The 25,309-nt window shown below is 34.3% G+C and overlaps 1 protein-coding gene across 3 annotated transcripts in view; it reads left to right on the plus strand.

The window, feature by feature from the left end:
* PPP4R4 (protein phosphatase 4 regulatory subunit 4) overlaps window positions 1-23,104 on the plus strand; it is a 58,958-nt gene extending 35,854 nt beyond the window's left edge. For 2 of the 3 annotated variants that reach the window (XM_018907270.3, XM_030240344.2), the window contains 17 exons: window positions 125-246; window positions 1,785-1,907; window positions 4,086-4,255; window positions 5,283-5,402; window positions 6,898-6,975; window positions 7,788-7,871; window positions 8,983-9,165; window positions 9,880-9,985; window positions 10,741-10,888; window positions 11,407-11,551; window positions 12,449-12,490; window positions 14,562-14,637; window positions 15,093-15,173; window positions 15,513-15,606; window positions 16,043-16,113; window positions 16,921-17,056; window positions 21,990-23,104. In XM_018907270.3, coding sequence (XP_018762815.1) covers window positions 125-246; window positions 1,785-1,907; window positions 4,086-4,255; window positions 5,283-5,402; window positions 6,898-6,975; window positions 7,788-7,871; window positions 8,983-9,165; window positions 9,880-9,985; window positions 10,741-10,888; window positions 11,407-11,551; window positions 12,449-12,490; window positions 14,562-14,637; window positions 15,093-15,173; window positions 15,513-15,606; window positions 16,043-16,113; window positions 16,921-17,056; window positions 21,990-22,014 — 1,804 coding nt within the window. In that variant the 3' untranslated portion in view covers window positions 22,015-23,104. Of the gene's footprint in view, window positions 1-124; window positions 247-1,784; window positions 1,908-4,085; window positions 4,256-5,282; window positions 5,403-6,897; window positions 6,976-7,787; window positions 7,872-8,982; window positions 9,166-9,879; window positions 9,986-10,740; window positions 10,889-11,406; window positions 11,552-12,448; window positions 12,491-12,581; window positions 12,657-14,561; window positions 14,638-15,092; window positions 15,174-15,512; window positions 15,607-16,042; window positions 16,114-16,920; window positions 17,057-21,989 lie in introns of all 3 variants that reach the window. The other variant, XM_009101784.4, reaches the window with a different exon arrangement.
* Window positions 23,105-25,309: the final 2,205 nt, after the last annotated feature.

Genomic DNA, 25,309 nt, shown 5'->3' on the forward strand with positions numbered 1-25,309 from the left:
TGCTTTTTTTCTTCTTAGCTGCCTAAAAAATATCTAAATGAGTATTTCAAGGCCAAATTCTGTTTTGCAGTGGCAGTATTGTTTCATTGTAAGTTTTCTTCTGACTGCTTGCTTCATGTTGCAGGACAGAACTAACAAAAACTGTGGTGCTTCCTGAGCTAGTGGAGCTGGCACGAGATGAGGGCAGCAGTGTACGCCTGGCAGCTTTTGAGACCTTGGTGAACCTGCTGGATATGTTTGATGCAGGTAAGAACATAATTCAGGCTTCCTAGCCCAATTCCTAGTGCCCTAGTGCATCTTATAATTGTATTTAAATGCTTTTTGTTCCGACTGCATTATTCAGATATTTCTGATTTATTTATTTTGTTCATTGCTTTGTCCTTTATATTTCCTTATATTTCATGTCTTGTAGTGCTTTATATGCAGAAAGTTTTAAGGAAGGTGAGCTAGTTGTCCATGAAATCAATCATCATATTCCAAGTTTCTAATATAACACACCTAAATGGAATGAGTAAAATAACTGCATAAATTATGGGAATATTATCTTGCTAGTATTTAATTAGTTAATGTAGTGCTACCAGTACGCAGAGTACAAAGTGTTAGCTCAGCAAAAATGTACTGTACAGCAATTTGTTGATGAATTACTACAATACATGTATTTAAGCCATATAGAGGAGTGGATAAGGAAAAGAAAAATATAGTATAGTTTTGGGGAGAATACTGTAAATTGACTTTTTAGCAGTGAGTGTTTATATCAGTAAGTATGGTAGTAGGTAAATTTTCTAATTCTTGAGCCTCTGTATTGATGCTAACAAGTTTGTGCCTCTCTTTGCACCTCTCACTCTTCACTCCTCCTCCCCCACCCCTTGCTGTAACTACTGCTATGAGTTACTGTAAGAAGCTTAGAGAAAGCAATCAGGGGTTATTTACAGGTTTTTAAGGAGTGTTTCTAGAAGTTGGGTTTGTGTGGGTTTTGCTTTCGTGGCTGAACTAGAAAATGAGCACTTTTGAAGGTAGATTACCCAAAATTACATCCTAAAGTGTCTCTCCCACAATATCAAAATATTTCTTTAGGCCAGTCTAACTTCGTTCAGCCACAATTATTTGCTGAATTTTGCTGTTGTTCTACCATTAAAAATCATTATCCCTTTAAAATGCAAACATTTTAATACAAAGATTTTATTTAAAATAAGTCCAGTGATACAGATTTCTTCAAATATTTGCTCAATTATTTTATAAGGACACAGTGTTTGGATTTGGCTTTAATTTCTAAATTATTTAATTTCTTTCCTGTGTCCTGTATTATTTTGTTTCTCTGTGAATTTATTGTATACCAAAAGATTTTGAAACACTTCTCAGTAGGTTTAAAAAATTATTTTGCAGAATATCCTGATTTTTCTATTTACTATCACAGTCATGTTCAGTCTTGATCTCCCTGTATTCCTACTATTGTAGGAAATCTTATTGTAGGAGTACTGCAGTATTCTTTCCCTCTGTATATTCTTGGTGAATGGAGAAGGTAGTCACTATTTATTCTCTGCCTCATCCTTTTCACTAACAACAAACAAAAAATGAACATAACAGGAAAGGTACTAAATTTAGCATCTTTCTCTCTACCTCTTGCTTTGTACCTTCAGTGAGTGCCTGCCTGAAGTAATCCTGAGAATGTTAAATTTGAATGCTTTTAAAAAAAATTTTCTCAATTTATTGCAGAAGTTCAGTCTCTGTGCTCTTTTTAAAATGTTGACAAATGGCTAATTCTAAAAATTTCTTTTGTTTTTCAGATGATCGGAGTCAAACTGTTCTCCCATTAGTGAAATCCTTCTGTGAAAAATCCTTCAAAACAGATGAATCTATCCTCGTTTCTTTATCTTTCCATTTAGGGAAACTGTGTAATGGATTATATGGTATGATTTAATTTCTTTTTAAAAATCTGAAATGTGAGGGAAGATTGGAGAATTTGAACCCCTTGAAATGGGGGGAAAATTGAAGTGCTAGTTAGTTAGATTTTGGAAATTTCCTCTTAGGGTGACCATCTTGTTTATTGTTGCATATTGTTTAGTGTTGTTTTTGTTTTGTTTCTATAGGGCCAAAGATGGAAACATGGTGTTTCATCTTAATTGGTTTGACTAATTTTTTTGGGTATCTTGGAGATTGTGATTTGGATGATTGAATTTTTGAAACTAGAAACCTTTGAAAACATTATGATGTTTACTTTGTTCTTTTCTGTGCTTGATCTCCTTTTTAAGGCACAGTGCAGAGTGTGGCCCAGAAAGAATTTCAGGGGAGACAGGAGATGCCATGTGGATTCCCCAGCTGCAGCTGAGGCCAAATCTGTACTCATTACTTTTATACCCATAATCTGTGCTTGAATTTTCATTTGAGCACTGCACAACTTTCCTTGATAATTCTGCCCACTATGTATTACCTGTGGAGGAAGAGCACAGAATCATGGGTTTACATTATAATTTCCCCCTAGACTTTTAAAACCTTTGATCTTTCCTAGAGCTATTTAAAATGAACCTTCATGATTATGTTAGAGATGATCAAAGTGACTATTGCTTCACTGCAGATTACTTGAAATGGCTGTTCCACAGTGTCAAAATGTGATTTTCAGAGGCAGAGAGCTAGGACAGTCCATCCTGTGTTTATCATGTTTTTCCAGTTTTCTTTTCTCTAGGTTGAATGACTAACTCCTGATCTTTCTTCACCTCTGAACTCCATCTGACAAGTTCATATTTTTCTCCACGTGTTATGCCTTAGGGCAGTTGAATGAAGTGAAAGGATTGCTTCGCATGTTTTGCCAAATGTATTGCTGTTCACTTTTTTCAGTATGAAAAATTGCCTTTTGAAAAAAATCTAGCAGCTAGTCTTTCTCTTTCCTGGCCTTGTGCAGGTGATGCAGATCAGGCTAAGCATGGTACCCTACTGCTGTTCTCATGGAATAATAGTCTCAAGTTTTAAGACCATATGTCCAGTTACTGAAGATCATTTTAATCTCTGTCTTTCTGAAGAATAAGCAGTCTCTGTCCTTGGCTGATGCTTTCAGAATGCTGAATAAGGAAAATTTCTTGTCTAGCATCCCGAAGATCAATAAAAATACTGTCAAATAGTACCACAACTAGGATACAACTTTCTTTATTCAGTTACCTATCCTAGGCAACTACTTGTCCACAGTATATGGGTAGTTTTCTCTTAGTTGTTTTTCCAAGCAGTTTTGGAGCACATTTATAGTTTTTAATCTATCATTCCCTTGTTGTGAAAGTCATGACCCTCATTGCCTCTTTTGTTTCACAGGTCCTGTTATCCCATACTAGAAGGAAATTGAATCAGTTTGACAAGTTTTCCTTTTGCCATGTTGGCCACTGCTATTTTTTGGGGGGGGGAGGGGGGGGGGAGGGTATATGTGGGGGTGTGTGGATGTTGGTATTTAGTAGTAGATTTTATTTTTTTTTTTGGTTTGCTTTAGTTTTTTCAAACATGTGAAAGTAACCTGATTTACATAATTATATAGCTTGTCCTTTCCCTCTGCAGCTATTAAATATAAGTACCACTTCAGCTCTTTTCTATTCTGCTATTTAAGATTTCAACAACTAGTACTTTGAGTACAGGAATGAAGCACATCTGGCTGCACATTTTGAAAACCTCTTGTTTAAGATCAGATCCACTGACCTGTTGTTTCTCTGCTTAAAGATGGAATTTTTGTCAGAGTTACTAATTGTACTCAGCCTGATGATATTAGTGGAATTTGAAAAAAAAAATTCTTAAGAATTTCAGCCTTCTTGATGCCAATCAATGATAGCTTTTCCTTGTCCTCTGGAATACAAAATTGAGCCTTTTCTTGGTTATTCTCTTATTACTAATGTACTTGTAGTTTATTAATTCTTCTTGCTAATTACATTCCAGTTTGTTCACTACACTTGCGTGTACTAATTATACTCTGCTGGATTCAAGGGGGTAGGAGGAAGGGATAAAATCAAGATATATGATAGATTTTAAAGTGAGATTTGTTTGGGTACATTATTAATAGCATTTGTAATGAGGAAAGTTTGTTGTTTTGTTTGGTTTTTTTTTCTTTTTTTGAGGCATTTTTACTCCTGAACAGCACTTGCGGTTTTTGGAATTTTATAAGAAGCTTTCCACACTGGGTTTACAGCAGGAAAATGGGCATAATGATAATCAACTACATCTGCAAACCCTGGAACAGGAAAAGAAATATATTTCAGTGAGGAAGAACTGTGCTTACAATTTTCCAGTAAGTAATATTTATTTTAGGTTTAATATTAGTGTTGTGCATATGTGTGCTAAATAGGAGTATACAAGTGATAGAGGAGTTATTCCCAAATTGTTCATTATTAGCTAGATTTTAGCTCTTTCCTGCAACCTTTCAGTTAGTGAGCTTGTGCAAAAGAGTTAGCAGGAAATACTACTCTTTGCAGAGCCTGAGAAAATTATTGGCAAATTTGGACCAAAGAAATGGTGTTCTAAGAGTTTACTGGTCTTATTCTTTCCTGCACATTTTCTCCAAATGCTTAGCACAAAGGATTTGGGAAAAGGTCTGTGGAGCAGAGTCCCCAATTTCAAACCACTTGAATCTACACTTTCACATTCACTGTGTGTCACATCATTCTAGGGAGTTGGAGATTGAAACTGAATGCTCAGGTTGATGTTTTAGTCATGTTCCTGCCTGAGTACAGAAAATCTTTTCAATTTCATGTGGGGTCTTTAAATACACAAGTCATATTTCTGTAAATCCGCTTTGTATTTTAACATCCTGCATTTGTATTCAGTGAAAACATGTTTGCACTAAGAGCCAGTAGACAGTTTTTTTTTATTCTGCCTTTTAAAGGCAAACACACTGAATTTAAGTAGACATCTGTTGGTTTGTTTGAGCAAAACCAAGGTATGTACAGACACAATCATATTGAAATTCAGATTCTTGCTTTGCTGCTTGCTAAAATGTTCTTTGTTTTTGAAGAATCCATTTGCAGTTTTTGCTAGAGTGCAAAAACAGTTACAATATTATAAATCTGAAGTTTTATATCTCATGGTTTTAGTTCTTATCTTCAAAAAAATCAGGCCGCAGTATGTCTGGAAGATAAATAAATTTGGTTTAGTTTTCATCTCTGGATTTTGTCTGGTGCCTGTGTTTTAACACGCCAGCAAAACCTCCACACTTCCTCCCTAAAATAATAACCTGTTACCTCTCAAGTTCATCTGATAATCTCTGCTAGTGTCATCCTTTTAGCTGTGTAGTTAAAAAAGGATTTATCCTTCCACAGGCCATGATTGTTTTTGTGGATCCCAAGAACTTCCATTTAGAACTTTATTCTATATTCTTCTGCCTTTGTCATGACCCTGAAGTTCCTGTGAGATATACCATGGCCATAAGTTTCTTTGAAGTAAGTCTACAATGGTGTTTTGTTACTGCTCACATGGTTTTGTTTTATTTTGTTTTTGTCTTCAAGCTTACATTTGGGGCTGTTCAACCAAGATAAAAAGACATAAGAAAATGTATTGAAATTACTTCATTTTTCATGGGTGTTTGGTTCCTTCTAACCTCTGTTTATAGCCCATATACACACATTATTTTATTGAAGTTGTGTGATATTTGTCTACAAGAGATTACTGCTAGGTCAGATTGTAAGGAGCAATGAAAATAATGTACAAATGCATAGGTGTTATTAACTATATGGAGTGAATTCCAGAAATTAAAATGTGTTTCCTAACACTCTTGTGTTTCAGTCTTTGAGCTTAGCTTTGATGCCTTTTTTTTTTTTTTTTTTTTTTTTTTCTGGGGAAATTGGTAAATTAAGCAGTTTGCTGAAAACTTTTAAATGAATAGTAGAGGAAAAAAATGACTTTACTTCCATCATTGTGAGAAGGATGTATGGATTCCAGTTCTCATCACCTATTAATGTTTTTTTTTGATAAATGAGAGTCCAACATAATTGTTGAAATTGTAAAATTAGCATCAGTTCTACATAATTTTATTTTATTTTAGCTGTATAGAACTATTAAGGTACTGTCTGAATATAAGGAAAGTATTTTAGCTTTTTGTTTTTTTAAAAAATACCAAAAACCTGTAAAATTATACCTTGGTCTAAATGTACATTTCGTTATTGTTGATTTAATTTTAATAGTTTAACTAGGCAACCACCTGACAGGCAAAACTGAGTAATGTGTGGCATTCCCTGCTAGCTGGATTACTTTCCAAAAAATAAAAGTCCTTGTAGCCATTTCCTTAAAGCTTCATCTTGGTTGGAAGTAAGCTCTTATTTTCACTTGGCTTAAAGGAACATTAAAATAACCATCATCTAAACATTTCTTGTGGCAAAGAAAATCTCATTCCTTGTGTTATGCTTGCTGTAAAAGCTTTTTAATGGCATGGAGATGGACTGCTGGTTTTTTTTAAAAATTTACATGAGACTTATGAATCACATGAGTCACTGCCAAAAGCCAAAAGGAGTAAGGAGTGGAAACTTCAAGTGGAAGATTGGGGAAACTTAAAATCCAGCACAGGATAAGAAAATTTTGCGTTTCATCTTCTGTAAATTATACAGCAGGCTGACTCTTAACTCTCCTAATTCACAGCATTTGAATATTCCTCAAGGGAATTTCTAGCCTTGCAGTGCAGCCTAAAAAATTCTTGTTAAATGTGAAATAGAGTTAATTCTAAAAGCATGCTTCATAGTTAGATAATAGACCCGTTTCTTATCTCATGTTCTTTATATAAGCATATTTTAATGTGATCGGTGGGAAAGTACACAACTTTAAGAAGCTGATATTAAATGCTTTTTTTTGGTGTCTCTTTCTGCTTGTTGTTATGTAAGAAAGTAGTGTTGTGCCATAGAACTGAAGAATGTTTCACCTTGCTATCTTACTGTCATTTTTTAGGTTGCTAAGCTTTTAAATTCTGATGTGTACACAATACATAAAGAACTGGTTACACTATTACAGGATGAGTCACTGGAGGTAATACACTTTTATTGAAACGTTTTTTGCTTGCTACTTTGAGGCAGATTATCTTCATGTTTAATAGCTCTTCACTAACAGAGTAGAGTAACAATTTAAAATGATTAACAGCTTTTACTTCTATTGCACAGACTCTGCATAAAGATGTCAGCCTTCTGTGAATAAAAAGGAGGAAAATAGGAAGGTGTTTGAATTTAGTAAACCCACACTAAATTTATTAGCTTATAAAAATACTAATTCTAAATAGTTTTATTTGCTGTATTATTTATTACCTTACAAACTCTAAAAAGCTTTGGGTTTGGTACTGTATTAAAATAATAGTTGAGAGGATTCAAGGTCTTTTGCTTTGTTTCATTTTTATTGTCTATTTGAGGAGGAGATAAAGAAATTGTGAGTGGTTCAAAGATCAAGATTTACAGAAAGAGTTTTGGTCCATGGTAACTTGCATAGACCATGAATCAGTTATATTGCAGTAAGCATAGTGAGACTTTTTAGGATGTAAAAATAGGACATGTTCAAGAAAAAAATCACCATTTCCTCTGAAACTGGTTTCTCTGGTAGTAAGTTAGACTACTCCAGGTTGAAAACTTGTCTGATCACATAAATAAAAACTGAGACCTGTAATGCTTGTATTACTTACTGCATTAAACTATCAGTCATCAGTGCAACTAATCAATGCAACTAATCTCCATTTTCTTTTCAATATGAGAGAGCAGTAACTTGAAAGGTGTCAGCAGGGATATGTAGGTGAGAGTTAAAAATGGAGTTGAGTTAATTTACAGACTTCTTTCATGCAGCCTTTCTTTAAATAGGTGTTGGATGCCCTAGTAGGTCACCTTCCTGAAATCCTTGAACTAATGACTAATAGAGGAGAAAAGAATGGATCAGAAAGCAAGGTGGGTATTTTCATGGGGTTTTTCAAATTTTCTTTCTAAATGAGGGTAGTAAAAAATTTCAGACAAATTTTGTAAGAAGAGGCTTTCATGATCAGTTTCTGCTTTGAAGAGATATGAAGTTTCTACTTTTAATTTTTTTTAATTGTTGACATTATAAGCTTTAACATTAAAAAAATTTGAAAATATTAGGGTCAATATGAAAATGAACAGTTTATACATGTTCTTTTTCTAATTAACCACAGTTAAGTGAAAACAAAACTTGGTTTTGTGTTAAGGGATTAATAGCTAATGCCTATTTTAAATTTTTCCATATTGATGTATCAATTGCTCATGGATGCCATTTTCAGGCTGCTGCTAGAACGAAATCTATTTCCTGAAGTGAAGACACTGAATTAAGAAATATGTACTCAGCTCCCACCATTTCTAATTTAATTGTATGTGGCTCTGGATGATGGTTAATCCATGCCTCCTCACCTCTAAGGTGGAACAGGAAGGATGCTGGTTTTGAGCATACTTCCTAAGTGTATGATAAATTGAGATATTGCAGCAGTATAAGAACTGAAGAAATTTATTTTTTTGTATGTGAAGAAGTTGACAGTGTAATTTAAAATTTGAATTTGTCAGTTGTTTATAGCTGTAAATATATATAACATATAGCAAATGCCATGTCAGGTGTGGCAGTTTGTTTCATTTTTCCTAATATTAAAGAGAATTTAGCTTGTCTACTAAGTATTCTTTGCCTTCTACTGAGAAAAGGTGTACAATTCCTACTAAAATTAATTCCTACTAGAACTAATTAGGGGATTGAGAACAATAATTGCAAAGATAAGAGGATAAAAGAGAAATGGGATTCATTTAGTTTGAGAAAGAGAATGCTGAGGAGAGTTGGTGTAATGGTTTTAATATCTGTAAAAGGATGTTACAAAGAGAACGGTCTTTAGTTTTCCTTTGTCAGGAGAAGGGATTGGAGATGAAAGTGTATTTAGCTAGGTACTGAAATAGCTTTTGTATTAGTCTTCCCTTCTTATATTGTTGTGATTTGCCTTTTAAGCATAGTGACAAGACACACAGCTTGAAAATGTAAAATTACTGTTTATCGTTCTGTTTCTAGTTACTCTCTATTCCTGACTTGATTCCTGCATTAACAACAGCAGAACAGAGAGCAGCAACTTCTTTAAAATGGAGAACACATGAGAAGTTACTACAGAAATATGCATGTCTCCCTCATATCATATCAAGTGATCAGATCTATTACCGTTTTCTTCACAGGATGTTGACAATCATTTTGACAAATGTGAGCCCACCTGTCTCTTCCTCATTTGCTTTTATTTGTTAATGCAAGTTAGACCACTGGATATTTGCTATGTGTAGTGCCTCCTGTGTTATGTTAAACTTCTATCCCTTTCATATGGTATATCAAGCCCTGTCATTATTTCTGTGAGAATTTTTGCTGAAAACTTGACCCCATTTGGGGAGCAAAATTTGGATTGACAGTTTTCCTCCTACCCAAGGCTTCTTCCTTTCCTTGTACTCATCATCAGTTTGTTTCTAGCTAAATCAAAGTTTTTTTTCTCTGGAATATGCCTTCTTTTTCCTGATTCCATACATTACATTGTGTTTGTTCTTTTTGAAAGAACTCTGCATTTCTAAACTAAATTATTATTTAGAGCTAAGAGTCTGAAATTTCACTGAGTCAATTCAAGAATAAAACTGCTGTAAGAGATGATGAGTAAATTTTATTTCTAACACTTGCAGTACAGGAGGTGCCTTGCAAACATGGAATATTTTAAGGTGCTTATGAAATAGTTAAATCTACAAGTTGGACAGAAGGAATAAAGAAGCAGGCCATGAACTGGCCAAACTTCCTAATTCTCCCTTACATTATGGCATTTATTTAAAACTTTATAAAGTTAGGCTACTTTTTAGCTATTTTTCTTCTAATTCTGTATCTGTTTTTAGTCATACTCTTGCAGATAGGTTTAACTGTGTTCCCTTTGTTTCTTTCAAGAATGTCCTGCCGGTGCAGAAAGCAGCTGCTCGGACCCTGTGCGTGTATTTGCGCTACAACCGCAAACAAGAGCAGAGACACGAGGTCATTCAGAAACTGATCGAACGTAAGATGCTCCTTCCTCCATTACTGAGAAAGGAAAGTTAGCTTTGGCTGAGGATCTGTTCACAGTTACATTTATTCAGTGCAATTTCCTTCCATCATTGGAGGGGCTGTGCTTGGAAGGCACTCAGTTGCTCATGTTATCACCAGCAAAATGTACAGTGCATATGTGAGGAATACAGCTGGAGCTTGTAGAAGTTTATATAAAGGGCTTGGGGAAGAGGCAATGCAGAAACTGACAATATGCCAAGACCCTTCCAACCCTACTTCTTTTAGCCAAAATTACTAAGTTGTGGGTGCAGCAATATAAAAAACAGAGTTCTGCTGTAGAAGTAAAATTCTCTAGATACTTCAGCGTAATAAATCTCAGAAATTAATTATTAATCAGTCACCTAAATTTGATGTTTTGGTGTATGCGATGTGTTTTAAAGCTAGCTTAGGAGTTTTAACAGTTCTCATTAACATTCCTTGATGTTTACACAGTGATTTTGGTACTACTGTGACATGGTTTGAAAGGCATTCTTTGTTTAACACTGTAGCTAGTTCACTTGCTCTTTTGGTTTTTCAAGGGCTCACTGACACAATTAATTGATTTTAGAATGTTAGTTTTTTTACTAAAAGAAAGAATTGAAATAAGCTGAGAGTATTTCTTTTGATGCCTGTGATTATCTTCTTTTAAGTCAAAGGTCAGCCTGTGAAATGTTTTCTATCTGACATTGAAAACTTGACAGATAATATCTACAAATTTTTATTTTTCAGAACTGGGACAAGGAAAAAGTTACTGGAACAGACTTCGTTTTTTAGATACTTGTGAATTCATTATGGAACTGTTTTCAAAATCATTCTTTTGTAAATACTTTTTTTTACCTGTGCTTGAACTTACACATGACCCAGTGGCAAATGTCAGGTATGTAGAATATGTAGCAGTATACAGGAAAAAAAGCTTCAAATAATTAATATTAAGAAATACTGTTATAAGTTTTATGTTTTGCTTAAATAATGGAACTTGAGTAAAAACATAAAGAGCCTTCAGAATGACTAAAGTTGCAGGAGAGTGTGGGAAGGGTGCTAGAAAATCCCAGAAGCAGGTCAGTAGGTAACTGATAAAGTTAGGTGTGCATATCACTTGGGAAATCCAGAGGCCTCCTTATTTTTCTCGATTTTAAAAAGAAGCCCAGAAAACCCAAAGATGCTTATGGACTGTATTCATGTATTCATGATCATGTATTCATGATCTACAGAGACTTTTTGAAAACAGTGTGACTGGAATCAACACATAAGCAACAATCACTTCTGAAAAATAAGACCACTTAGTTATTTTGTGTCAAATGCTAACATGCAATGCATTGAGAATTAATGATTTATGTTAAGCATCTGCATTAACAGGTGAATATTTGGGTTGTTTGTTTGGGTTTTTTTTTGTAGAATGAAGCTATGCTGTTTGTTGCCAAAAGTCAAATCTACTCTGAAGATTCCCACTGATAAACATTTACTTCAGCAGTTGGAATTATGTATAAGGAAACTTCTGTGTCAAGAGAAAGACAAAGATGTCTTGACTATTGTGAAAAGAGTAAGCATTTTTCTTTTTAAGCAGCATTTAATCTTGGGTTTATCACTGAAAGTTAAAATGACTAAAGTTATGCTTTCTGTGGATTTTCTCAATGTAAGAACAGGAGATTAAAAAATTCCATTCTCTATTACGTAATTTTGAACAATGAAAAGATGATGTAGAATAGTATGTTCTGTGAAATTTGGGAGTGTTAATGTTTCCTTGGTTACTTATATTGCAGTTATTTTGTAGTGATTCAAATTCAGGATTTTGGCTTAATGACCATTTATGAAAAAAAAACGACTAGAGAAAGATTGAATATTGATTCTAGTAAAACTCATCAGGTTTGTGAGACAGAGATATCTTGTTAGACTAGATATTTTAGATATTTTGCAATATACAGACAAAGCATTTGCAGGCTTTTAAAATGTTACAAATGTGTTTTTAATGTGAATATTCAAAAAATGCATCTTTAAGGAATGTCCATGCTTAGTCTCAAATTTAGAAACCATGAAGTGAAATATCACAGGTAGATGGCTTCCTTACAGCCATTCCTTCCTCCCTGGTAGATGGCCAGTCTGCAGGAGAGGGACTGGGTGAACACTTGTGTGGAACCTTCTGAGTTAGACAGAGGTTCCTGGGTTGCTTTTTTCAGTCCTGGTTCCTATGCCTGTGCTATAGCTGTTCTCGCTGTGGGGCTTCTTTGAGTGTATTTTGATTTCCATACAGATATTCTGTGAATCTATTCATTGAGTCTCAGCAGGGCTCTGAGAATACTCTCTGATGCTTTTAAACTGCATTTGTGCCACAAAAATAAAAGCATAGGCTTCAAATATGTAGGAAGAAAAGGCAATTCTTTGCTACATAGTGTGGCATGCTGCAGAGTAATAATAAATAATGGTTTAATTTTCTTTGTAGACAGTGTTAGAATTGGACAGAATGGAGATCTCTGTAGATGCTGTAAGTACTTACTAACTTTAATACTTATCAACTACTCTTAGTTTCCATTTTCATGTAGTGATTTTTTATTTTTATTGATTTTATTTTGAAGTTTCAGAAAAGATTTTATGAAAATGATTTATTGGATCAAGAAAAAGAGAGGCAAGAACATCTCCTTTTGGAAATGGTATATTTTATCAGTACACTGTCATTAGCTTAAAATAGTTTCTAGCTCTATATTAATGAGGCAGTAATTTTAAGGTAGGGGAAATTTGTATTTTGGAGAGACCTGATAGTTTCATTATCTGGGTGTGATTTCATTTTACATTTTATAATAGGGTTAAGTCCCTCAACATTTTTTACTTTTTTCTTTACTACCTAAATTTTGCTGTATTAATTAGAAAGACAAACTTGACTTTCTTGAGGAATGCCATGTATGACATGATAAACTGACCAATGAAACGTCTCAGAATTCACATACAGCTTCCCTAGGCAAAGAAATTATTCTCATAACTTCTTTTGTCCCAAGGAAGCTGAAGAATGCTCTGTGTTACAGGCTTTCCAATTAACCAGGAAAGAGAGAAAAGCAAAAGCTGCAGTGGGCACTTGAGCAAACAGCTTATATCTTCACCTCATCTCCACAAAGCCTAGATTAGACCTCTGCAGTCCTCCCGTCTGCTGCCTCCCCTCCAGCTTGAGGTGGGAAAAGCTGAGCAGCTGACAGGATTCAGAAAATCCTAAAATTGTTAGTATGGTTCCTGTGACTTGTAGTAAATAAACTTCTTTGTAGTGAACCAGAAGAGATTGAGGAGTGTCCCAAAAATGTCCTTCTTTCCTACCTTTGTGGTGCACTTTGATGTCAATGGGTATTGTGGGTCAGTATGAGCAAGTATACCTGAGCCACAGATTTCCTGCCACTTCCAGTGTCCTGAGCCAGCTGGGCTCTCAGACCTGCATTCACACTCTCAAAGTCTTGACCTTGGCTCAGGCAGTCTGCAGGTGGATACAGTTAATGCTTTTATACTGAAAGTGTTTGCCTGGTGCAAAAGAGCTTCCAGTGCTACGGTGTGCTGTATGATGACATCAGTTTTTACCCTGTCTCTACAGCTGCACTTTAGAAAATTGAGTTTTTCTATGGTATAGGCCACTGATCTGTGCCACCTTCCTGTATCACAAAGGCCTCATTAGCACTGTCAGTGAGAGGCATGCTTTTGGGGAACCTGAGAGGGACACAGGGAATTAGGACATGTTCCAGTCCCAAACACATGAAGAGCCATTCAGCCTACTTAAATATATCTGACTGCTAAAGATTTTAATACTGAATATGTTAGTGAGTGTCCTTAATTTTAGTAGCTGATTTTGTAGGAACTATTTTCCAGAAACCCTGACCTGAATTAATTACCTCTTTCTGTTCTTGACTGGGTAGTAATTAGAATGCCATGAAAAATATAGATTAGAGCAATTATAGTTCATTTAACAGTTTTTATTGTGAAAATGGTATACAAAATAAGCTGCTATTGTATAGTGTTTTTGAAGCTGGAGTGATACCTAGTCACCAAATGGAATATATTTTTAGGCTGAGTAGTATTACAGAAGGGCAAATAAATTACATGAACCTGAACAATTTTACATAGTTGATTTTGTTTTTCATAAAGATTTATCAACTGTAGATATTAATTTTAGATCGTTATAAAGTTTGAATATATGTGACACACCTTAAAATTTAAGAGAAACATTTTCATTGAATTATATGAAATAAAAGTGTTGCATATTCTATTTTCAGAGTGTCTGTTACAGAAAATTTTTACATTGTCAGCTGCCAATGTCTGTATCTTTTTCAATATAAAAAATGCCAAAATCCAGGCATAATTTTAATTATAAGTTATAGATGTGAACTTCAACTCTGAGCTTTCTTCAGACTGTGGTTTTTAAATGAGATATTTACCCTGATTTCTTTTATACTACTTTGTTGGTTCTCTGGTTATTCATCAGGGATTGTGCTAGCAGGAGAGTAGAAATGAACTGATATTCGGGAACACAATTTATTTACTTTTACCTGAGTAATATCTAAGAAAAATATTCATTCTTTTAGGAACAATTAGAAAAAGAAAAGCAGAAAAATGAAGGAAGATCGACAAATATTAACGATAAAATGTTTGAAAAGAAGCGTAAGTTTGTTTATTTGTGTACATGTTTATGCATGCTTTACTCCTACAAAGGTAGTAGAGAAAGGAGCAGGAAAGAGACACTTTATACAATAAACAGAGATTTAGAAATTGGATATCAAAATTATTTTTATGTAATTCTGGAGTTATTTATGAAAAATTGGATCATATAATATATTATATATATTATATATAATATAATAATCTAGTATATGTAATATAATGTTTTTATTTTGGCTTTAATAATAAAACACATTACAGTTTTGGTTCTCTGTTATTTTTCATTTTGGGACATAGTGTAAGTACTTTTCTGTGGTATTTCTGAAGTTCTAGTAGCACTGGGTTAGATAGTATTACTCTTGTTCCAGGACTGATTTGTTATGTCCTCTCTTTCTTTAATAAAAATTTAAGTTTTAAGAGGGAAGGGATTTTACTGGACTTTTTTTTTTTTTTTTTAGGTAGAGACAGTAAAACATCATCAGTGTTGGCAAAAAGTATCAATCTCTCTATTTCTGGAAGCTCTTCTGGTACATCAGCAGGTAAGAATAGTTCAAAAACTCACCTGGAACACTTTGATCTCACACCATCAGGTTAAACCCCAGGAAAGCTTCTGTTGACATCTGTGGACCCAAGTTACACCTACTGCACAGAGGAAAAGATACTTCTCCTAGAACTGAATGTATTTTCTATGGTTTCTAGTTTTGTTTTACTCTGTAATATATAAATAATAACCTAAGGTTTTGTTTTTTTTAATTGAAGTATTTAAATCATCTCGTTCCTTCATTTACCATAGATTGACAGAAAAATATATTTAAAAGTGTTCTTAATTATAGAGGAAATGCAATATTCGTATTTAAAAATGTTCTTTATAATTTTAGGCAAAGAAGAAAAAAAATCCAAGCTGGTTCGAAGCCAATCTTTCAGTACTCAAGTACTGCATCCAAAATACAGCAACATAGACAAGTGTCCTAAGTATCTTTATATTCTTCCTTGCTTACCTCATAGGCAAATGTTTGCTAATAGACAGCTCCTATGAAATTAATGCTCATGGATCTCTGAAAGCAGTGATGGGCTCACTGAATTGTGACTTATATTTTCAGCTTTCTGTGTAATTGATTAACTGAGGGAAGAAACATCTAAGGCATGCTGAAGCCTAGAAATGGTTATGAATTCCTTTTAAGTTAATAAATGTCACCTTTTATCATATATTAAAAGTAATTTTCAATATTAATTGCTAAATTTAATTTAATACATTTCTTAAATACATTTCAGCACAACATTCTCATTTAATTTCTTCATATAAACTCAGAAATAACCTCCAATACTATTAAACTGCAGGATGGTACAATTGAGAGGAACACTTTCTGAAATAGCCAACTTGGTTTTGTTTTGTTTGGTTTTTTTAAAGTAAAAATTCTGCTACAGGATATACATCTTCAGTACCAGGAATGGGAAAGAGTTGTATGTTGTCCTTTAGTGGTAAGTAGGTTACTGTAATGTGTTTTACTTTAGGTTTTTTTTGCTTGGTTATTAAATATATGGGCCCAGTTAGGTATACTCTAGATATCATAGACATCTAGAGGATATCAGGTATACTCTAAGCTATCATTCTCCTAAAGAAAGCAGAATAATAGATATCCAATACATTTAGGCATTTAAGAGCTAGTCTAATAAATGTATTTTTCAGATTCTTTTTTTTCCCCCTACACATTTGTTTTAATTTACATTTTAAAATAGTAGAAATAAACTGAGTTTGTCATGTCCTGGTTGGAATTTCAGGTATCATAAAAAGGTTGAGTTTGGGGTTTTTCCTCACCTATTTTACATGAGGAGAATGAATATTATGTAAAAATGCTACTGACTTGAGGGAGATAAACTACTGTTTGCAGTTCTACTAAATTTTAAAGAATTTGGATGATCAAAGACAAGATTGAGATGAATGGCTTCCTAGAGAAACCTGTCTTTCATTTCACAACCATTAGCCACTAAATTACATTAAATAGCTAAATTTTAAGCAGCTAAAGATTGGCCCAAGAGATCCCACTCTTTACATACATTAAATGGATGAATATTTTTTGTTGAAAATGTGTATTTCAGTTGTTTAGTGGGACTCTTTAATAAAAATACTTGAAGAAATATTAAGTAGAAACCATTCCATTAAAATTTTGTATTAGTGCCATAGGAAATAAGCCACTGTTGTCACAGGAAAAACAGCTCATTCTGTTTACTTTCTGTGAAGTGTTTTCAACCGAAGTTCTTTGTCTAAGCTGCCCCTCTGTGTTTCAGATGACTCATTCAGGACTCGTGCTGCTGGCAATAGTGGGAATGCTGCCTTCCCTTCCAGTTCTTCTCGCAACTTATTCAACTCAGCTGACCAAAAGAGCAATGGGAATAAGGAGGGTCAGTCCCGAAAGATGAGCATGTAAGTTGGTGACAAGATGTTAAACTCTTAAAAATATTCCCTCTGGTAATATTTTCAGAGGGAACTCAGAAGAGCCATGTAAAGTTAGGCCTGTATTTATTATACTTCTGCACACAGATTTTGAAGTGCTAAAATAGCAAGGTAGAAATGTGGTGTATGCAATTGTAAGTGCTTCTAAGATGGCATTACCTTCTAATTAGTCTTTCACATTGTTTCTCCTGCACATATTTGCATTCAGCTGGTATATAATTGAGAGGGTGGAATGGGAAAAAGTGAAGGTTAGTGCCTTTGATATGTAATACCTGCAGTCACAGTGATTTAGCTGCCTGTAGTTGGAGAAATAGAAGTATTTTTAGACTACTTAGTTTCTAATTTTCCTTAGTTCCTAATTTTCCTTCTTTTTGTGGACTTATATATGTTTTATCATTATGTAACAATTCCATCATGAATCTTGAGACTTATGATGAACTGGTACTGGTATTTGTTGTTAATGCTGCCTTCTTTGCCTTACCATTTACAAAAACCAAAAATTCAATGCTAGGCATCTCCCTCAGGCTGCTTTCCTTTAAACATCAGCCAGTTCTATTCAGCATTTTGCAAGAAAAAAATCAAAGATGTATTTTTTGCTCCTGTGCTAAAACTGTAAGTCATAGAAAATCACTGTGACACACACTCAGCCAAATCTCTGTAGACTCTAGCAGCAAATTCCCTGCAGATTCCTTTTACACTATAACTAAATTACTGTCATTTGACTAGCTGTAATTTTGTGGGCTCAAACTGAGACTTTTCTTTGCTAGCACAGATTTGCATTCTTAGCCAAGGCAGAATGGAGAAAGGGAAGGAGCCAGCTACAGCAAGAAAGGGAATCTGAGAAAGTAGACTTCAATGTAACAGAAACTGCAACTGGAAGCTAAGATAGGAGAGGGAAAACATACTGGTTTGCTAGGTGGAGAGAGGAAACAATAGTGATGGTCTGTTTTGGTGAATTAAATAGCTGGATGAACATATTTTTTCACTTCTGCATTTTCAGTTTCCTTTAAAAAATAAACCAAAATATCTTCCCAGCATTAGTCAGGATTTTAAGTTAATAAAATTACTAAATTGTAAAATAAAGCACTAAAAAGTTTAGCAAACAAAAAAAGAAATTCTCAGGACAGTATTCATTTAGCTCCTTGTGTACTTGATTTGTTTTTCTGCGGGAATTTTACCATCTTCACTGTACAAGATAAATTGTTTTCTGGAATGAACTCAAGCCTGCATAATGACCTGTAGTTTTAAAAACTGCTTTTATTTTGTAGAGAAGGTTGGAAGGTAAGTTGTGAAAGCAGATGGCCTCTGTTGAGTAAGTGGCTTCACAGGAATAGTACTTTAAGTTGCCAAATCACTTTGCCCTCTGTCCCTGTCTTTGCCAGTGTCTAATGGCTTCTCTTAATACTACCCACAGTACTTCAGACTTTTTATAGGTGATCATTAGGGGGTCACTTATTTCAAAGTGCACCATTTCAAAGTCAGCAGTTAGATTAGTAGACATGCTGACATTTTCAGCTATCTCTAAAGTAAATGGGGCATTTATCTTGAGAACATAAAATGTAATGGAGTGCTACATAGTTTAAAAAATTAGGTGTGCTCAAAACCTCATTTTCTTTCACCCCAATCACTGTATGCCTCTTCTCCTTGCTTTAAAACCAGAAAATTAGTTCAAATGTTGTAAATATTTTTAGCAATCTGTAGAAATTCCAATTACTTGCTGTCCCACAAGGATTTGGGGAAAATGAATGGATTAATATTCACGAAGCAGTGAGGTGCAAAGGTTAGTTAGACATATTTTTTTAATCACATAAAACATTTCCAAATTTCAAAGATTTTTCTGTCTTTCAATTAAAATAAAACTGATATCTTTTGTTTAAATACAGAGGGACAGGAAAAGGCTCACAGAGAGCAGTTTCCACTTTTGTCTTCAGGCAGGAGAGTGGAATGTGAAAAACACAGCTTCAAGTCTCTATGTACCATTCCCAAATGAATACCCTAAGAGCAGAGTATTTGAAAGTAGGTATCTGATCAAACACAGTCATCTGGGTGCTTTGTCTGCTTCAGAAAGTCCCTGAACTGCTTAGGGTCAGAAGCTAAAGAGGATGTATCAGGGTAAGAAAAACATTTTGGGGAAAAGAAGAGGAAGCTTAGGATGTCCTGCATTTAGTTCTGAATAAGAGTTTTAGTATTTTGTATTCTTATGGGAAAAGACATCTCTCAGGTTGGTCTAATGTCTGCTGTGCTGTAGATTCAACTTCTCATTTGTAAACTGACCCACTATTTAACTGTTTTCATAAGAAAATGAAGCAGCTCTATGGGGAGATATTAAGGAATGTCTGGTGGTAAATGCATTCAATCACAGCCATGTTTAGCTGTACTTCTTTATCTTTCTTTTACTCAGGAAGTCAGGCCTGGTGCTAAACATATGCACGCTTAAATTAAAAAGAAACAACAACAAAACAGCAAAAATGTCAGTTTCAAGGAAGCATTATTTTCTAAGTTTAATGATGGAAAAAATTGATATCCAAATATAGAAGCAACTGACAGAAATAACTCTGTGAGAATTTGAAAGTCATACAGTGAGAGGTACAATTAAATAGATGCTCATCAATGAGCATCACCTTTGGTGGGCTGACTAAGGCAGAAAACTCACTAAGGTGATAAAATAATATTTTGGTGTTTTTTTAGACTGTATCATCCTGCAGATTCAAGTATGTGCTCATTAAAATTTGCACTGACCATCTTAATTCTGGCAAGACCTAACTTTTAGTTTTCTGGTGCTGCAACTTGAGGAGGGTAACTTCTAATTTGTTTCTTTTTGGAAGTAAATATGTGGGCAGTAACACAAAAATTAAAGTATAAGCAGATAAAATTAATGATTCTTAGTTTGAAGTGGTATATGTTTGGATAAAATATTGCTTAATTGCTTAAGCCTAGTATTTCCCATAAAATTGCTCTACAGAATATTGGCAAGTGTTCACTTTTGACAATATAGTGCAGTTTGCAGGGATGAAGAATTTCTGATTTTATATATGATAGTGCTCCAGGAATCTTTCAAAACTCAGAGTTACTTTGGTGGAGAACTGAAGTCTTTTCTTACCACACTCATGCATTCAGACATTCAGTTTGAACTAATTCATAAGTATGTGCCAATTAAAGTTTTATCTCTTCTTGAAAATAACACAGCTACAAGAAAAAAAATAGTAAATCATGGTCCAGTGCTCACAAGCAGGTGACAAGGAAGTATTGTTTTAGTGTAGGGGTCAGTTGCTAGGTCTTAGGTAATACTTAGGCCATAGAAAATGCCAGAATTATGCTAAAGCAACACCCATATAACTTAAAGAGGGAATCACAAAAGAGAAGGCTACCTGCTTCAAGTACCTGATGGAATAAGAAAGAATCAGAAAAAGTACTGATTGAGTACTTTGTCCCACAAGAGATCTTTCTTAATATGCAGAGCAGAAAAGTTTTTCTGACTTCCTGTTCAAGAGTTGCCAGTTAGATCATGAATCATCCTAGTGCAGACATTGACATAAATCATGAACACTCTGTTCTATCAAGCAGTCTGATCTTCTATCATTAGGCTATGTAGCTCTATTATATTCTTTTGAATGTTTTCAGCTTTATGAGATTGTTAGAAGATGTTTTGCTTGAGTTTATTTTGATGTAATATGACTGCAAATGTTCAACATGCAGTTGTTTAAAACTATTTAGAAACTTTATAGATTTGTCAATGAATATATCCACTTCATAGATAGCATTTAAGTATTTTGCATCTTGCCTGTAGACATACAAATATTGGCTGATTTTATTTCACTTATAATCAAAACTTTCTTCAAGGATGTGAGGTACCAGTTTTCCATCTTGTAAAAAGAGGGAGTAGATTTATTTTTGCATAAAAATTGTATTTCTAATTTATTATTAGAAAATTCTAATTTATTATTAGTTCAAGTTAATTATTTATGCAACAACAAATCTAAATAAGTATCAGTATTTTATAAGATGTCCACAACTGACCTATAAGTCTTCCAGTCTGGTGCATGTACCAGTTATATGTTTAAGATAAGTATCTTAAAGTAATGTCTTTCATCCAGTCATATAATTGCTTAGAAAGCACAAGATGAAATAGTTCTGCCATGATTTGCTACATTTGGAGTTGGTTACTTACAGCTTTTAATCATGTTTTCATCATGACATTTATGATGCTGGAAGTTCCCAGTTCCAGTGCTACTGGCTTGTGTTTTGTGTCCCATTTCTGTGATGAAGCTAATAGGTATCCTGACACTGATATATTAAAATATCATATATGTGGTTTTGAAATATTCAGCGATTTTAAAACAGTAAAACAGAACAATATATTGTGTTATCTGTAAATGGTACTGTAAAATACTGATGCAAATTGGTTTTTCCAAGAGTTGTAAAAGTTACACCCAGCTTGGAAATATTTCTGCCTGATATAAATAGTTGGTAATTTACAGCTACAGCTCCTTGAAACTAAAAAACATTATATCTAAAGTTTAAAAAATTAAGGCATGAGAAAGCCAGAAATTACCTGAATCACCTTGTGGTCAACAGAACACCTAGAAATCACAGTGCAATTTGCCAGTGGCACTTTTTGTAGCCATGAATAGACTGCTTTGTGCCACCTTAATCATCTCACTCAGATGCATCCCTACAGGAACTTCTCTAGATACCTGAATGGAGAACTTCACCCTTCTTGAGAAGAATGCCCTCAGAATATATCCATTTGGCTTTTGCACTGAGTGCAATAAACAGCTCATAATTTTTAAAGTACAGCAGCTAAGAGTTATGTTAAATGTTCTGCACAATAGCAGTTTAATATGCTATGCAATGTAATAATATAGTAACAACATATTATGTGTGTTTCTTCTTTTGTATGAAGAAAAAACAGAAAATTAAACTCCTAGATCATCTGACAAAAAATGAGGGAACCAGAGACTGGAGGAAGCAACATTCTGGTGGGATAAGGTGGGAGCAGCAGATGGGACTCTCTAATGCCTGGACTGAATAAAATGCATCCTGCAATGTTAAAAATTTAAAATAAATCTTTTAAATAAAATTCCAAGCTGGAAAATATGTTCTGATAAATAATGTAATGGTTGCAGAATTCTGACATCATAGTGAAATGATATGAACTATAACTTCAGCTATGTACTCTTAACTGCTGCAGCTAAGGAGAAGATTTTGTTTTCTTCAGTTATGCCTTTCTAGTTTGAAGTCTTGGATTTAGAATGCACATACCCATTATTTAATTGGCTCATTTACAGTCTTAGCAACCCTTAGCCTCCCATATTTTAAGGAAGAAATAGAAGGAATTGTTATGAATATGAAAAAGGAATCCCACATTTTAAAGAATCTGCAAACCTAATTTCAGACCAAAGTCCAGAACCATTTAAAAAAAATAGACTTTTGAAGCATTGTGCTGTGAATTTGGAATTAATGTTTTTACAAGTACTAAGTTCATAAAAATCCTGTGTAACTTTCAAAGCAATCTAAAAGCAAATGTCTCCAGATGATATAAAAAAAATGTTTTATTTCATAAGTTTTGTTGTATAAATACTTGTTTTAATTTTAGTATTTCAAAATGTATTTTCACTTTAATAATTTATAATAATGAATCTAGTTTTTAATCAGCTGCTATTTCAAGCTGTCATGGTTCAGTGATGTCACCTGCATTTGTTTGTATTAATGCTAATGTTTCTATCAAAATTTATGTGGAAAAACATGCAATGATATTTTGAAAAGTTCTATTTATGCCAATACTTGAGAGAGATTATGAAGCTATTGTCAGCTTCTCTTTCAAAATGGAGGCAGCATAAATATATTGATATCAGAAATATATGGTTTTTAAAATGTATTGGTGTATGATAATGATGATCTGGTCTGTGTATGCATATGTGAGTGTGGTTACTTTTTATAATGTAAAAACATGAATGATGATTTACTCAAAATAAAACCTAGGACAATGCTGTACATGCATGTTCTTGAAAGAAAAATTCTCAGGGCATCTTTTATAATTAAAATAAATAAAAGCACTTACCTATGGAGGGTATTTATTTAAATAATAATAATGCTGGGTGTATGCTGTCTCGTACGAAGTACAAAATGTTTCTTTGGATTAAGCACTGTCTGAATGCTTAAGTTCCCTACACCTCAGTTAGATTTGGCAGTATTCTCTGTCTTAAGTCACAGGCATTGTTTGGGTTCTGTGGAAATACTTGATTTTTCAGTTTGTTCTGCAGCCTGGCTTAGGAGCTTGTAAATCACAGATTTCTTTAAAAGCTTCTTTGAGTTTTATGATGTTTAACATTCAGTGTTGATAGAGGTGTACGGATGACCTGGGCTGGCTCCTCCTGGGTTCTGCTTTTGGTTCATTGATGCAAGCAGATAGTCCCAGTTCCCCAGGCACAGCTGACTCAGTTGCCAGCTACAGCTGCTCACCCGTGGGCCACAGGAGACTGCCCAGGTTGTTCTTAGTCTGACTTTGGCAGGACCAAACTCAAATCATCAGTAGCCAGCTGTAGAACAGGACTCAAAACTGTGTTTGCTCTTTTGATGCCTTGCAGAGCAATGAAGGACAACCAGTAAGTTCAGAAAATTGAAGCTCTTTCTCCCTTTAATAAGCAGGTAATGAGTTCTATAAACAGTCTGTCTTTTGTTTCTTCTTGGCTGTCACTGTCTGTCATTTAAAACATGTGCTCTACTCAATAACTTAGAATTCCTTCAATATAATCTTGAAATGCTCTGTTTAGATATTTTTGGACTGGGCTTTTTCCTTGTGCAATACCTCTGGTGTCTTGTGCATACTTTCATCAGTCCTTTGCACTACAGACCTCCATCCAAGCATTCTTTTAGGGGCCACTTACTTCTGGGTTAGTGCTGTTAAGCAGCACCGACGTATTTGAACCTTTCAGAGCACTGTTTATACCTGCTGGTCAGCTGTAGCTCTGAAATAACAGCTGAAGGTCAACTGTGCAGTGGCATTTGTTGGTTTTCATGTAGACCAGTGGCAGGAGGAGTGATTCTCTTTCTGGATACATTTGTAATGCAGTCTGGAGTTAGGTTAGATGCATCTTCACAGTCCAGTCAGATAGCAAGTCCTTTTGTGAGTGGGGTACATCAGTGTCTGGGCTCTTGTGGGCAGACACCAACTGGTAACCGGGGTGATTTTTAGAGATTTACCAGCTTGATCCTATAATGTATCTTTTGTATCTTCTCTAGCAGAGGTATCTTGTGTTTGCTGATAGACACCTGTGAAGTTCCTTGCCAAATGATTTTGAAGTCTTCTGCTCCTTTTTGGGCAATTATTTTGTGAAGGTTGTATGAGCAAGCATAATAATGCTGACATCTGTTAGTTACATAAACCTAGAAGTAGCTTTTTGCATTGTTTTGTACTTTATACACAGGACTCTGCTAATTAAAATCTATTTAATGTTAAGATCTTGTCATTCTGTTGGATGCACTGCTGTAGTTGAATAAAGGAAATTGTGGTTAGATCATGGAAATATTTTTCTGAAAATATTTCTGAAACATCATGGCAACACCTTTTGGATTTTAGGATCAACTCTGTGAATAGATTTATTACACTTTATTGGAGGTATGTTTTTTCCTACCAAAGTCTCCTTATTTCAGTTAGAGTCCTGTTACATAGTTCACCCTGGTGTCTAGATGATATTACAGGTAGAAATTCTGGGGTTAGGAGAGGTCTAGCTTTGTGCTATGAAATAGTACAGGACAGATTTTCCAAACTCAGAAAACCTAAATTATTCTTCAGAACTAATTTTTTTTTTTTTAATTCAGAGAATTTTTAAGGCACATCATGTACTCTGAGAAAATGAGGTGATTTGATAGTCTGCATAAATGCTTTGAAAGAAGTCACACTCACAAGGTAGACTTCATGATAGACTTATTTCTATAGTAATAAAATAAAGATCTCCAGATCTTTATCACTAAAATACTGATTTTAGAAATCTCACTTCTGTGGTTGTTGGGTTTTCTTTTACCAAAGGTAGATTTTACAAGTCACATTTTTGTTGCTTTGAGCCTTAATGAAGTTAGCTTGTTGTGTGGCATTAATAAAATATTGGTAGGATGACCTAGTGCTAGCTAGGAGAGACAGAACAGGTTTTCACATTTCATATTTCAGTGTCTTTTTATTATAAAATAAATTAATAAAAATAAAGCGTCTTACATACCAAAGAA

This window comes from Serinus canaria, chromosome 5 (assembly GCF_022539315.1).
Source record: "Serinus canaria isolate serCan28SL12 chromosome 5, serCan2020, whole genome shotgun sequence".
NCBI lineage: Eukaryota > Metazoa > Chordata > Aves > Passeriformes > Fringillidae > Serinus > Serinus canaria.